The sequence below is a fragment of the Anabas testudineus genome, chromosome 22, assembly GCF_900324465.2.
Source record: "Anabas testudineus chromosome 22, fAnaTes1.2, whole genome shotgun sequence".
NCBI classification, from domain to species: domain Eukaryota; kingdom Metazoa; phylum Chordata; class Actinopteri; order Anabantiformes; family Anabantidae; genus Anabas; species Anabas testudineus.
The window spans coordinates 16,508,748-16,522,774 of record NC_046630.1 but is presented as its reverse complement, the minus strand read 5'-3'; the positions used below and the strand labels follow the sequence as shown (position 1 = coordinate 16,522,774).

The 14,027-nt window shown below is 40.9% G+C and overlaps 1 protein-coding gene across 1 annotated transcript; it reads left to right on the top strand.

Moving 5' to 3' along the window:
- The first annotated feature begins 2,439 nt into the window (after nt 1-2,439).
- On the top strand, nt 2,440-13,555 carry ppp2r2ab (protein phosphatase 2, regulatory subunit B, alpha b). The gene is made up of 10 exons (XM_026340056.2): nt 2,440-2,726; nt 4,760-4,828; nt 6,700-6,797; nt 6,900-7,065; nt 7,539-7,651; nt 8,886-9,063; nt 9,985-10,149; nt 10,321-10,490; nt 11,535-11,626; nt 11,829-13,555. The coding sequence occupies exons 1-10, from the start codon at nt 2,720-2,722 to the stop codon at nt 12,106-12,108; spliced, it is 1,338 nt and encodes a 445-aa protein (XP_026195841.1). The 5' UTR covers nt 2,440-2,719; the 3' UTR covers nt 12,109-13,555.
- Nucleotides 13,556-14,027: the final 472 nt, after the last annotated feature.

Genomic DNA, 14,027 nt, shown 5'->3' with positions numbered 1-14,027 from the left:
CGCCTTGGAAACAAAATGTTAATGACACATCCATGGACACCATCTGTCCTTAAATAGATGCGTTAGGTTGAACTGCTCTGACTGATGCACATTCTTTTCTGAAATTAGCAGTTTGAATTTATGCACACACTGAAGGGCTCCAGTCATGACTGGAGATAAAGAAGAAGAAGACAAGAAAGTCTTGTTTTTGAGCCTTGTGGTTGCAGAGAACAACAAATGCTGCTTTCACCCTGATAAGAAGTGCAGCAACTCCAATGACTCTGATGATTCTGGGAGTTTCCTCCGATATGACGTTCGTATTTGTGGTTTTGAGTGAATTGTCCACAACTAATGGATGGATTGCCATTACATTGGGCACGGACATTCAGATGATAACTTTGGTGATCCCTAAATGTTTCACCTAGCTTTATCACCAATTATTAAAAGATGTGCTCATATTATGATTTATTTGAAAAATTATTGTTGAAACATTGACATGCTGGCTGAGCAGTAGCTACTTTTCTTGCTAAACAATGTCATATACTGTTCAATCGATAATAATGTATTATATTTTATAGAGTGGCCATATGTTATACATTAGCTTTCAGATTATTAGAACTTAGTGATTTGTGACTTTGCTTAAGACTTTACTTTGCAAGAAAAGATTTGTTGTGTTGAAAAACGCTGCTGAGCTCACCAAGTCCCTTTCTGAAAGACAGAGGAAGTGTGTTCTGTAGTCAAATGAGTCCTTGTTTTAGCTTGTTTTCAGAAAAAAACATATGTTGGATTCTCAGTGCCAAAGACCATCGAGACTGTTATTGCCCAATGTTGCAAAAGCCAACATCTGTGGTGGAATGGGAGTGCACCACCACCCACTGCATGGAGGACTTTCATATGTGTGATGTTACCATTAAGATTTGCTCATATTTGCTAAATACAATTGAGCAAATTAATAAATCACAGATTTGAGCTTTTTAGGATTGGATCCCCTGTAAAATGAAGAGCAGAAGTGTAACCTAGTATAAGTAAAAGTATGGTCTCACATGAAAATGAGCCTGTGAGCTGGTCCCTACAACATCTTTCAAAAAGGTTTTCAACATGGGTGTCCTCTGCTTTTCTTTTGTATGTATCTTTGTGGAGTTTTTTGTTGTTGTTGTTTGCGTGTGGATCCTGTCTCTGTCTCCATGATGAGGGGCAGGTCATGGGTTAGCAGAGGGGCCCGCTGCTGCTGGATGTCTGACAAAGATTGAGAGAGACCTAGACTTTAGAAACGTCAGTTAAAAGGTTTGCAATCACTGACAGGTGAGGTGCACCAGAAAGCAGTCTCTGGGAGTGAATTGACAGCTTCACCAAGTCTAATAACACACTACAGTTGTCAGTTTTGACAGCTCTACTCCATACTGAACACGGTTTTGGCAGAGAAATATTTCATCACTTTCTTTTCTTGTGGGCTTGCCATCTTATGGTACTCTCTGTAATCCTGCAATTCTCGGCAAGCCGCAGCTTAGGAATGCTGAATTTCTCTTGTCTTCTGTGGGAACGCATCCTCCAGAAAAGATGAAGGCCCTCAGGTGTCCACGTGGGTGGTGAAACTATCACTTCAGCATCTAAAGACGTCTGTGTAAGTGGTGCTAGGAGTCTTACAAGCTCCTCACTCCTCTCCTGAGTCACCAACAAGCTGCGGTTCCTTTAAAGTAAGACTTCCTGAAAAAAATGTGAGAAAAAGAGATGCATCCTTTTCCGAAATTCTGTACATTTCGGTACAGGTACATTTTATATTATACCAATAATTATATTAAAATACTGAGCATGTGACTCATAAATCAAGCAAAGAAAACATCTAAGGAGATTGAAACTACTAAAACTGGTTTAAAACTGTCCAATGGAAGAAGGTTTGAGGAGTCCAGATTTACCCTGTTCCAGAGTGATCAGGGTAAGAAGAGAGGCAGTGAAGTGATGCAACCAACATGCCTAGTACCTACTGTACAAGCCTGTGGGGGCAGTGCTATGATCTTGGGTTGCTGCAGTTGGTCAGGTCGAGGTTCAGAAATGTTATGTGTCCACATCTAAATATCGAAATAATGCAACTTTGGAAGGGAATACATATTGTGACATTACTGAAGCTAATTTAAACAATGACATAGTGAACATTTTGGACAGGTGGTGTCTTTTAATACTGCTTTTACTGCTTATGGCAAGCAGTGTATATGCAATGTCATAACTTAGACATGTAGCTACAAGAGACATCTACAACTTCACTTTTACATTTTAGTTTAGCAATCAAGCAGTTCCCAGCAGTATCCTGGACGTGATGAGGTTCTAATCGGTCCTAACTCTTCTGTGTCATCAGTCTGACGCGCAGCATCACAGCTTCACTGACAGGCTGACGGCCAGCAGCGTGCACGCGCGCGCGCGCGCGCCGGCGAGTCTGCCGAGCGGTGTGCGCGCGCATTATAAAAGCCCTTTGGTTCACGTGCGGAAAGGAGGCAGCAGAGGGTGGGGAAGAGGTGACTCGTGGGATGCGAAGTAGCCGGCGGCAAGAGAGGCGGAGGGGGAGAGTGACCGACGCGGAGACAAGCGGAGAGTGAGAAGCGACCGGTGCTGCGCTCCGATCAGCGCCTGACATCCAGGCTCGCGTTCACGGACAGCGGAAGAAGAAGTTCACATCCCACGGATCGGCGCGTGGGAGTGGGAAGCAGGATCGTGACTGACTGAGGCAAGCGCCACTGTCTGTCTCGTCATGGCAGGTAATTCACCCATTACACCAATAATCCCCACGAACAGGCCGGTGTTTTCACTCCGCGGGTTGATCCCAGCAAGGTCTTTGCGCCAGCGGCTTTAAGAATTGACTTACACTGCCGGATGTCAGCTAAATTAGCGCTAGCTAGCTATCAAAAGTTAGCTAGCGCTAAGCTCAGCTAGCCAGCACACTCGGGTGTCATCGCTCATCTGGCCTGTCTTTGCCGGCTAAAGCTAGCTAGACCGCTGCAGCTAGCAAATGATAGCTGTTTACCATTACTACCGGCCCGGGGCCAGTCTTACATGCTAACTGTGCACGCCGTGTTAGCCAAACATAGGCTATTCGTGACGCTATCAAACGTTAACTTCTAGTAGCTGTAATGAACGATGCACAGTCGAGTGCACGTTGCAAAGCGATGATTTAACATATCTGTTCTGCGCTGTTGATTGAAAAAAGAGAACAAATGGCTAGAGGTAAAACTGGCGGTTTCCACCCCAGTGCACACATTTCTTAAACATGCCATGACTGGCTTGACAAGCACAGCTAGCTAACGTTAGCTCAAACTTTGACATTGTCCACATGCAGGCTAGCACTCTGGGCCTGATGCAGCTTGATAAATATTATGTAGCTACAATTTCTGACTCAAGACTGAAGAGTCTGAGAGTGCCGGACACGTACGTACAATAACATAGAATATCCGAATAAAAATAAGACTCAGGTAGTCAGGGGTTTGTTTAGACTAACGTAACGACGTTATTAATGAGCGGATGATGATTTCTGTGCATTGTTTTTAAGATTAGGAGTCTATTGACGAACGTGGGAGGTTAAAATTGATGTCCAATTTAATTATATAGCAAAAAGTAGGCCACTTGTAATGCACAGTATTTAGTGCATGCATTTTGTCCATTTGGGCGGGGAAATTGTGCTAATCTTCACGCATTATATTTTACCTTCTTGTTGAGAATGATTGTACAGATTATTTACATATCAAAACACTTGCTTGCTTTGTGCATTCTCTTCTGCAGCTGATGCTGGCAATCTATGGAAGTGCTACATTTTGTCCTGACCAGTACCAACCATGTCCTGGCATCTTGTTTTAAATCATGATTCATTTTAGAATACGTGTGTGATGCAGCCAGGCTGACTCATAAATGTCCTTGATTATCCTGCAGAGCTGTTCGGCTACATGTGGGCATTGTCACCCACAAATCAGACCAGTTTGTATTGTGTAATAATAACAAATGATGAGGTATCAAAAATATGCAGACTTCTCTAGCTTTATTGTGCAATTGAGAACCTGTTGAGACAGGTGATGGAGGGTATTATTAAACGTAGGAGCCTGGAGTGAGAGCATCTCCTACTGGTTTAAGACAAAAGCAGTTTCAAGACAGAACAGTTGTTGCTCTGATCAGGAATTATCAATTTTACACAATTTGCTTTTATTGTCTTAAAATGGGGAAACCACAGTGCCAAATAAGGCCCAAATCCGGTGGTAACTGCTCCACAGTTAAGCACTTGATGGATGCATTTATGCACTGATTGAATTTTCAATAGGTGAATATATAGGAGAGATTCAAAGGTTTTGTGAGAGATTGTTTTTATTTTGTTTGTAGGCTACATATAGAGAAGTTATTAGAGGATGTGTGTGCATGTATGACCGTACTATTTTGAAACAGGTCGAACATCTGTCTGTAGCTACATGTATTTATTTCAGTTTTCTTTCTCTGCCAAAATGAGTGGCGAAATACTGTTTTCTTTTTTCTTAAAGGAGACACTTTCTACCACCTGCATCTATGTGCAAATAAGGTTAAAACACAGTCAATACAGTGTTCTTAACATATCACTTAGAGAACGGCTGTGGCACCTCCTCATTACCAACAAAAAACTGAAACATTGTCATCTTACTGACTGCAAAAGTGTTCTGAGCTGAGAAACACTGGTAACCTGAAACGAAAATATATGAAGTTAACTATCATCCAACCAACAACCAACTATCTTACTTTCTTGTTTACATGCTTTTTTTTTTTTAAATCCCTGCAGGTCCTGGAGGTGACATGCAGTGGTGCTTCTCTCAGGTGAAAGGAGCCATTGATGATGACGTAGCTGAAGGTATGAGCGCTTCCAAAAAGGGAATGTTTATAAGCATAAATCACAGATGGGAAGGTGTGAAAAATGTGACACTAATGTAGGTACTGAGTAAAACACAGTTGCTTGCAGCGAGTGAGCAGACAGCAATTTTAAGTCTTCCTAACTCTTCCAATCTCCACTGGCTGGATTCAGTAAGATTTAAGTGTGTGTTGTGCTGTGACAAGCCATAGTGCTGCATAATTAGACAGCAGTATAGCAGGTATTAACCCTATCTATTACTCTCCACCCTTAATTAAACTGTGTCATTGCACTAAACCGACAGGTTCACCATCATACAGACGACTAGAAGCCCTTTTTAAACAACCCTTTGTTAATCTTGGATAAATATTGCAGCTTGTGTGTAACACAAGTCTCTGTGGTTCCACTCCTACGTTTGGTTTTTATCAGACAGCACCCACTTTCCTGAATCCTTTGCTTTGTTGGAGCTGTATATCCTGTGTTGAGGTAGCGATAAAATGCTAAACACTTCCTTCTGTGACTACTTCAAATTAAAGGTTTTCCACTGGCAAGTCATTGCAGGACTCATATTGGTACAGGATGTGCAGCCTTATTTGTCACTGGGTAGTGGTCGGGCCACGAAGTAGCTTATACAGACATTTTTTAATGAAACAGCAAAGCATGAACTTTGGCCTGCTATATTGACTCTTGGTTGCTCATGATGCAGCGTTTCCCACTTGTAGTGAAATTTAGCAACCGAACCTTCAGGTCAGTTGCCATGTGATGACGAATTAGACATTACAGTATGACAGCTTATCAGACACAGTCACAGTCTATCTATTACAAATTATTCCTGGACCATCATCACAGCAGTAATAAAGTTTCTCTGTTTCAATCACTGCAAGATAAACAGTAGATTTAGCTAAGTGCCACACTATTGATGGTATAAGGTATTCCACACTGAAAGTGCCAGTTGGCATTTCATCAGAACTGGTAGATATTCAGCCATTTCACTGTACAGCTCTGTACTTTTGGATCCCTCTATGTTGCATCCTTGCTGTCCCAGAGCAGTTGACTCATCGAAATAAATGAGGAAGCTGTGTTTTTTTCCCCCCCTTTATTTGCTCACAGTGCTATTATTGTTCTTTGTGCTAAATTATGGCTGGTGGTTTCAGCCCAAGCGATGCAAAAAAACATTCCTCATACTTGATACCCCTTGGAGAGAATATGAGCATTTTTATGTAATATTCATCTAAACAGCAACCCCAGGTATTGTAGCTTTTTATTTTCTTAAATAGGACAACTCTTACACACTCATGCAGTCTGCTGTTTTCCTCTTCATGGAAATGTTTTGCTCAGCTGTCTGTGTTTCAGCCTTTAACACATTTCTACAGTGGAGTGAGAATAGTGCTTTGCCCTCAACTCTGAGCCCCACACAGAGGGCCTCAGAGTAAAATGTTCACAAAGACCTCCTACTACTTAAGCTTTTGCACCATTGTCTTTCTGCTTCACCGGGCAACAAAGGGTTAAGTAAGTGTGTATGTTTGTGCAAGCAAACATACACACGTCAATTTATAAAGCGACATACTGCTCCTGGGGGACATATGCAGTGCTGTTTGAGTGAGAAGAAAAAGGGGGAAAAACTAGGTTACCCATCATTCATTTTCCGTCTGCTCTACATAGTCTGACATCCTTCTGCATCTCTAGCTTGCACGCTCGTCCAATTAGTGCCCTCTCAATCTGAGTGTTAAAACTAGAGTTGGTTTGGATTAAAGGAGTATTTCTTTGAGGTCTCATGTATTGGAAAAAAAAAAGGTTGATCTGCTTTTTGTAGAAATGTAAAAATAATATTACTGAAGATTTAAATTCAGGTCTTGTTTTTTTGTTTTTTACAGCGGACATCATATCCACAGTTGAGTTTAACCACACAGGGGAGCTGCTGGCCACAGGAGACAAGGGTGGGCGTGTAGTCATTTTCCAGCAGGAAATAGAGGTACAGTTACATTTGTCTTTTGAATTTTAAGTATTATGTCTTTTGGGAACCTAACTTCACCTCCTTTTATCTTTGTTTTAAACTTTACCTCACTCCCAGCAGAATAAGAATCCACCTCAGTTTCAGAGCGAATACAATGTTTATAGCACTTTCCAGAGCCACGAGCCCGAGTTTGACTACTTGAAGAGTTTGGAGATAGAAGAGAAGATCAACAAGATTCGCTGGCTCCCTCAGAAGAATGCTGCTCAGTTCCTGTTGTCAACTAATGGTAAAGTTTAGCTGCTTGCATACACAGATATTTGTTAATGATATGAAGTACAAAGTATGACCATAGTAGTAAGAGTAATTTATAGAGTAGTCAAAAAAGAGTAATTATGACCTCTTTCACACTTCACAGCCAAGTTTAAACTGAAATAAATGCCTTAGAAAGAATAATATCACCATTTCCCTGGTGAGATGGCAATATTTTCAAGAAAGTTAATTAGATTAGTGATAAACAGCAGCGTATCGCTTTGTCTACCTGCAGCAGCCTCACGGCACTTTTCTAAAACAGTCATGTATGATAAGTACACTGGCATTTCATAGTTGATTGTTAACGCTGCTCAAAGAGGTGTTACATAATACAGCTTCTTTGGCAATGTAATCTTATGGACAGCTTAATAATGATAATAATGTGTAATTGCACTTTTGAAAAGTTAGACTTGCAGTTTGCATTACATTTTTTTTAATGACCTTTTATAGACAAGACAATTAAGTTGTGGAAAATCAGTGAACGAGACAAGAGACCGGAGGGCTATAATCTTAAGGAGGACGATGGACGCTACAAAGACCCCAACACTATCACATCACTGCGGGTAAGCACTGAAATGAACCAAAACTGAATAAAATCTATATGAATTATTTCTCACCTAATTATAATGGAAATTCAATTCAGTGTATTGTATACATGTAGTTTCAATTAAAACATGAATAGCCCACTGGCAGTATTAAAGCCTTTTCCCTATAACCAACTTTTAAATCACACCTATAAGTCCAGGTTTCTATGCTCTTACAGGTGTGACAAACCTGTACCCACTGTCTGTACTTGTTAACAAACTCCTAACATGTCTCATCAGCAAATTGTGCGGGTGTCATATAGGTGTGGTGGAGCTTTGTGTGTAGGATTCATTAAGGTGTATCCTCTTGGGTCAGCTAAGGTTCTCACACACAGACTTGGGCAAGCAACCGAGGTGTGGTAACAGCCATCCAAGTGTATTTTACCACTTTTATTTAGTTATTTTTTATTTATTTAGTTATTTATTTTTCGTATATAAGTATGATCTGGATTAACTAGAAGGCAACTGCTTCTGTGTCTCAGTGTTTCTCATTAATTACCTAGAGTGTTGCAGCCTCTCATTGTTTCATAATGAACCGTAAATATTTTTACACTTCATCGTAATAACATAAAAGATTATTAAGGTTATGCTTTGTGTTTGTGCTGTTACATCAGTTAAGAATCTCATTCCCAAGCAGTGAGTGACACACTGTATGTAATAGCATGGTTGTACTTTTAACTGGCAGGAGAAGCTACTGCTAATCTTAAATAATTAAGGATGAATACTATTAATCTCATGATGTCATTTACTGGGTATTACTGTGGATTTGTTAGCAGTCAGTAAGTGCTACCAGTCTGGCAGCTTTTCCAGTCTTAAAATCAAAAATTAAGGCATCTTGCAATCTGGATTAGAACAAATGTCAGAATGTTTTACACTTGTGCTGGCACTAAACCTTGACAGACAACCCCTCCACCCCTGGTTCTTTCCTGACATTTGATATGATCATAAGACCTGTATAGATGGCTGTTTTGATCAAAAGACACCAATGTTCCTCATCAGAGACATGATACACACTGCTAAAGAAACCTGTATAGTGAGGGTGTTGACTAGTTCACTCACTTATGAAGCTAATTAAATCACCCAGGTCACATGCTTTGAGTCTATGAAAAGCTTTGTAATGCATAATCGGTGTACCACAAAGTACTTTCAGAAAGTTTAAATGAATTGTCTTCGTTATCAGTTTCAGATCACATCTTGTTTGTTCTTATCTCAGGTGCCTGTTTTAATACCCATGGACCTCATGGTGGAAGCCAGTCCACGGAGGGTGTTCGCTAATGCTCACACCTATCATATCAACTCTATCTCAGTCAACAGTGACAATGAAACTTACCTGTCTGCAGACGACCTCCGCATCAACCTCTGGCACCTCGAGATCACTGACCGCAGCTTCAGTATCCTTACATACGTGTTGGAATATTTGTCAGTGTGTCTTCCTCATCCATGAAACTCTCAACTAATAAGATTATTTCATGTCTGAACTGATCAATGCCTGGTGCGAACATGCGTGTTGTTTAACAACACAGTCAGTTAAAATGTGCAGGAGAAATACAGGTTTGACACAGGAAAAGGATAAAGGAAATAATTCACAGGAATAAACTATTTTTTCCTTTAATGGTTTCGTATGAAAATGACTCGCATGTTCTCACTTGCCCATTGAAAATCACTTTAATTCTTAGAGCATGTTATTGCTGCTAAATTCTCCATACACATTATTATGCGTATTTAACAGGTGAATAGTGAAATCAAGTACTGGGACCAATAATTTTGATTTATTATATTATTTTATACAGCAGCAGTAAATATACGAGATAATTGGATGAGTCTCATAAGAAAAACTGATTGGTTTTCTTTGGTTTTCATCAGCCATTAATGTCCTCTTGGTTGCTTCATAACAAGAGTCAACACAGACCAGAGTCCTGCATGGGTCCATGAGTCCTGCCCGTACACTGATGTTAGTTAAACCCGCGCTGTCTAGCCGCTCACTTTTAAACCCGTAGGGGTTGTGGGCTATTTATAAGCAGGATTTGCAGAATGAGCTGTCTGAGCATACTGTCCCGTTCAGACACGCAACAAACTCACTCAGCTCCAGGCTGTTTGTGGACTCAAAGTGACACATGACTTGGGACACTTTCTGTAGTTTTCTCTCTTTTATTACTGTCATACAACAGGCTACAAACATCTGTGGGGAGACACGGTGGACTGTACATAGACATATGGATTAAATGTTTAGTAATCGAGTTTCTCGAGGAGTTGTTTCAGCCGTAGTCCTAATCCCCTGAAAGGTTTATTCCTCCTAACCCTGTGCTATTCAGATATCGTCGACATTAAACCGGCCAACATGGAGGAGCTAACGGAGGTGATCACCGCGGCAGAATTCCATCCTCATCAGTGTAACACCTTTGTGTACAGCAGCAGCAAAGGAACCATCCGTCTGTGTGACATGAGGGCTTCAGCTCTTTGTGACAAGCACTCTAAATGTGAGTACCCACTTTGGTCACTTTAACCACCATATTGCTGCCATGTGGTGTACTGGAATCACTATTGCAGAGTCCCTTGAGCTACATGCTATCTCATGCTAGAGCTTTAGGGAATAAAACTATGACTTGTTTCCATTTAATTTACTTTTTGTCCTATTTTCTCTTGTTCAGTGTTTGAGGAGCCTGAAGATCCCAGTAATCGCTCCTTCTTCTCAGAGATTATATCATCTATCTCAGATGTCAAATTTAGCCACAACGGACGATACATGATGACCAGAGACTACTTGTCCATTAAGATTTGGGACTTGAACATGGAGAATAGACCAGTGGAGACTTATCAGGTGAGGCTGACCAGCAGATGCACAATGTGTGGTGGTCGGTTTGTTAAACAGGTGTCAGTTGATGGTAACAACACGTGATGGACACCACAAAGTGTAAAACAACAGAAAGTCCAAGACTTATTGTATATCCACGCTGATTTGCATGGTCCCTAATAGAATTTTGTTTATTTATTATTTTTAATCAATAAAAGTTGCACGTAGATGACATTCACGCCAAAAAAAAAGTCACACAGTTGTTTATACCTGGAACCGCTTTTTGCCCTGACTTCAACACACATTTGCCTTGGCGTTGTTTTGATAAGCTTATTTAATGTCACCACATTTATTTCTGCCCAGAGTTGCATTCATTTCTCGACAAGATCCTGTATTGATGTGAAGTCTTCTTCAGCACATCTTAATGATTCTCTGTAGGGTAATGGTCTGGACTCTGTGGTGCACAATTCATATGTGACAACAGTGTCTTATGCTCCCTGAGCCACAATTCAAACTCCATGAATTCATCCTTTAGAAATCAGGGGAGAAAAAGCTCCAGTGATGGAAAAACCTGGTCATTCATTACATTCAGGTAGTTAGCCGACCTAATCGTGCTGCCAGCAGAAAGATGGTACTCAGTGTAGTAATTATCCTCTGGAAGACTCTACACTACAATTTAATTTAGATGTGAAATGCAACACCAATAGAATGAATGAATGAGTTTTTTGTTTTTTTTTTTCTTTGCAGTGGCCACACCTTTTATAATGTCCTGCAATTTCACAAACTGACCACTAAGTGGCACCATAAATATGTAGGGTTGCTGTGCAGTGGCTTTTGTATAAAAAAGAATCTTATTATAAACTTACAGATAATATGTCATATAGATGGCTTATGTTCAGGTTTAAGTCTGATTTTAATAACTAAATCCAAATTCCAGTTGAAATAGAGCTGTTTTACAGCCTATTATCAAAAATGTGTATGTATGTTTCTAAGTGTGATGTTGTTGTTGTTATTATTATTATTATTATTATTTACCGGTAGCCTCATCACACCTGCCTTGGATCATTACAGGTTCATGAGTACCTGAGGAGCAAGCTGTGCTCGCTCTATGAGAACGACTGCATCTTTGACAAGTTTGAATGCTGCTGGAATGGCAACGACAGGTGAGGACAGCACAAGGTAGACAAGTAACTCATGATGAAAAAGACTACGTGTCTTAGATGCCACCTATGCATGTTTGCAATGACGTGCTGAGTTTCAAAGCTGGTGCACCTGTACATGTTTTGTCCTCCAATGGCAAAAATCTGAATTATCTCAGTTACACTTATTTAAGGCTCACACGTATTTCTTATGTCCCCCTGCCAGTGTGGTGATGACCGGCTCCTACAACAACTTCTTCCGGATGTTTGACCGCGGCCATAGGCGGGATGTAACTTTGGAGGCCTCCCGAGAAAACAGTAAACCCATGCAGATCCTAAAGCCTCGCAAGGTGTGCGCAGGCGGTAAGCGCAAGAAGGATGAAATCAGCGTGGACAGTTTGGACTTCAACAAGAAGATCCTTCACACTGCCTGGCACCCCCAGGACAACATCATCGCAGTGGCGACAACCAACAACCTCTACATATTCCAGGACAAAGTGAACTAACTACAGGGCGAGCTTATGTGAGATGTTGCACGGGTGATGTCAAGTGTACCACCTGCAGCCCCCTGGAGTTTGTGGTAATGCCGACAACCAGCATCGCTGTCTATCGCTACTTGGTGACCAGACTTGACCACTTTGTTCTCGTGTGGACGGGAGGAAGCTGCACTCTTGCCCATCATCAGCCTGTCTGTGGCAGAGTGACGCCTGCCTTGTTGTTTAAGTGATGTTGTGCCAATTTATTATTTTTGTTTTTCATTTGCATTTGCTATGTTTGTTTGCCAGCTCAGTTGCCCTCCTCCCCGCTGGGGAACATGGGTAAACCAGTTTAATTTACTTAAAATACTGAATACACACTTATTTTTATAACTTCCCCCAATGGCTGTATGGTAGAAAATGAAACACTTTAGTATGTCCCATTATTGTCCTGTGCCATTGTAGTGTTTATTTTTCTAAGAAAATGTTGCCAGTCATTTTTTTGTGTGTACATCTTTTAAGTAATTCATCCATTATACTGTCTTCTTACTGTCTCACTTCCTCTTTCATTAAACTCTGTCATGTCTCTTTTATTAAACCATGCACACTCTGTCACAAAAGTATGCTTTTGTTTTTGGCTTTCTCCATTTTTAACACACTTGCTGCTCATACTGGACAGCAGCACCTGAGCGGTTGCCTCCAGGAGTTTGAGGAGTACAGAGTGTTTTCTTTTTTCTTTTTTTTGCCACCCCCCCTACACACACACACACACACACTCAAACACGAACACATTTAAAGCCCAGTCCAGTGAGGTGTCATTGTCCTTGCTGTTGCTATGCCTGAGGCTCTGACAGGTCAAAAAGGTCCAGACTCCAGAAGGGATTTTTTTTTTCTAATTCTTTTTCTTTTTGATTGGCTCTGTCTTGACATCTTTGTGCATTGGTTCCTCTTCTTCCCTTTGTGTTCAACAATAGTCAGGTATAATAGACTACCTATTCAAAGATAATTATTATGATTGTCATATTTATATAAAAAAAAAACATTTAAATGTCACCAGAAATGCTCCGTCCTGTTTTGTGAAATGAAACTGGACCTTACACATATCTTTTTGAGTGATCTTAAGTATTGTCTTCCCATGGTGTACCACAGCTCTGAAGCAGTACTTCACAACAGGCATTGATTGATTTGACACTGGACTCTTACTGCACCAACTAAAGTACTTGGATGTCTGTGTTGTAAAAGACTGGAGTTTAAAAGAAACATATGAGGCATTAAGTTACAAAAAGTGTTCATTTATACTACTGCAGACATAACTGCTGCCGTACGTGATGGTACATAAAGCTGCCCCAGGATTTGCAGTTGATGTCTCCACATCATATTTAAAAATGTGGACAGTTCAGACTATATTGATGCCTCTAGTATAAGATATACAACTGTAATCGATGACAGTGAAGATAATAAAGGAACTACTTTTGCATTCTTGTGCCTGCCTCATCATTGCTGGGATCTCATCACCACTAAGCTCTCATTTTATGCAATGTGGCATTCATGATGATGCCTGGTGATGTCAGTTAACTGTCAATCTGGGATCTTCAATGTTGTGTATCTGTTGCTGTATCAATTACAATAAGCAGCTAGGAAAGATCCACAGCTGGATTTGCACCTGCTGTGCAAAAGTGCAAATCCAGCTGTGGATCTAATCTCTGAACATAATGAAAACCAACGCACTCTAGTACTCGACAACCCAACGAAACGTGATTGAAACCAGCTGATGTGTCTGGTTGTTGAACATTAGCCGTGGACACACATCTGCCTCATGTCTTGCACTGAGTACGTGCATGCACGCACGCACGCCTCCTCCTACGTGGGCAAACAGACCCAGCGCCAGTCACTGGATCCTTCCTATTTCTACTTTGAGTCGATAACTAATGCCATTAGTTTTTGCACGG

Excerpts from the sequence above, each read along its gene's own strand:
- ppp2r2ab (XM_026340056.2), top strand. Across the intron at positions 4,829-6,699 it reads TGATGATGACGTAGCTGAAG|CGGACATCATATCCACAGTT; the intron begins GTATGAGCGCTT and ends TGTTTTTTACAG. Across the intron at positions 7,066-7,538 it reads GTTCCTGTTGTCAACTAATG|ACAAGACAATTAAGTTGTGG; the intron begins GTAAAGTTTAGC and ends GACCTTTTATAG.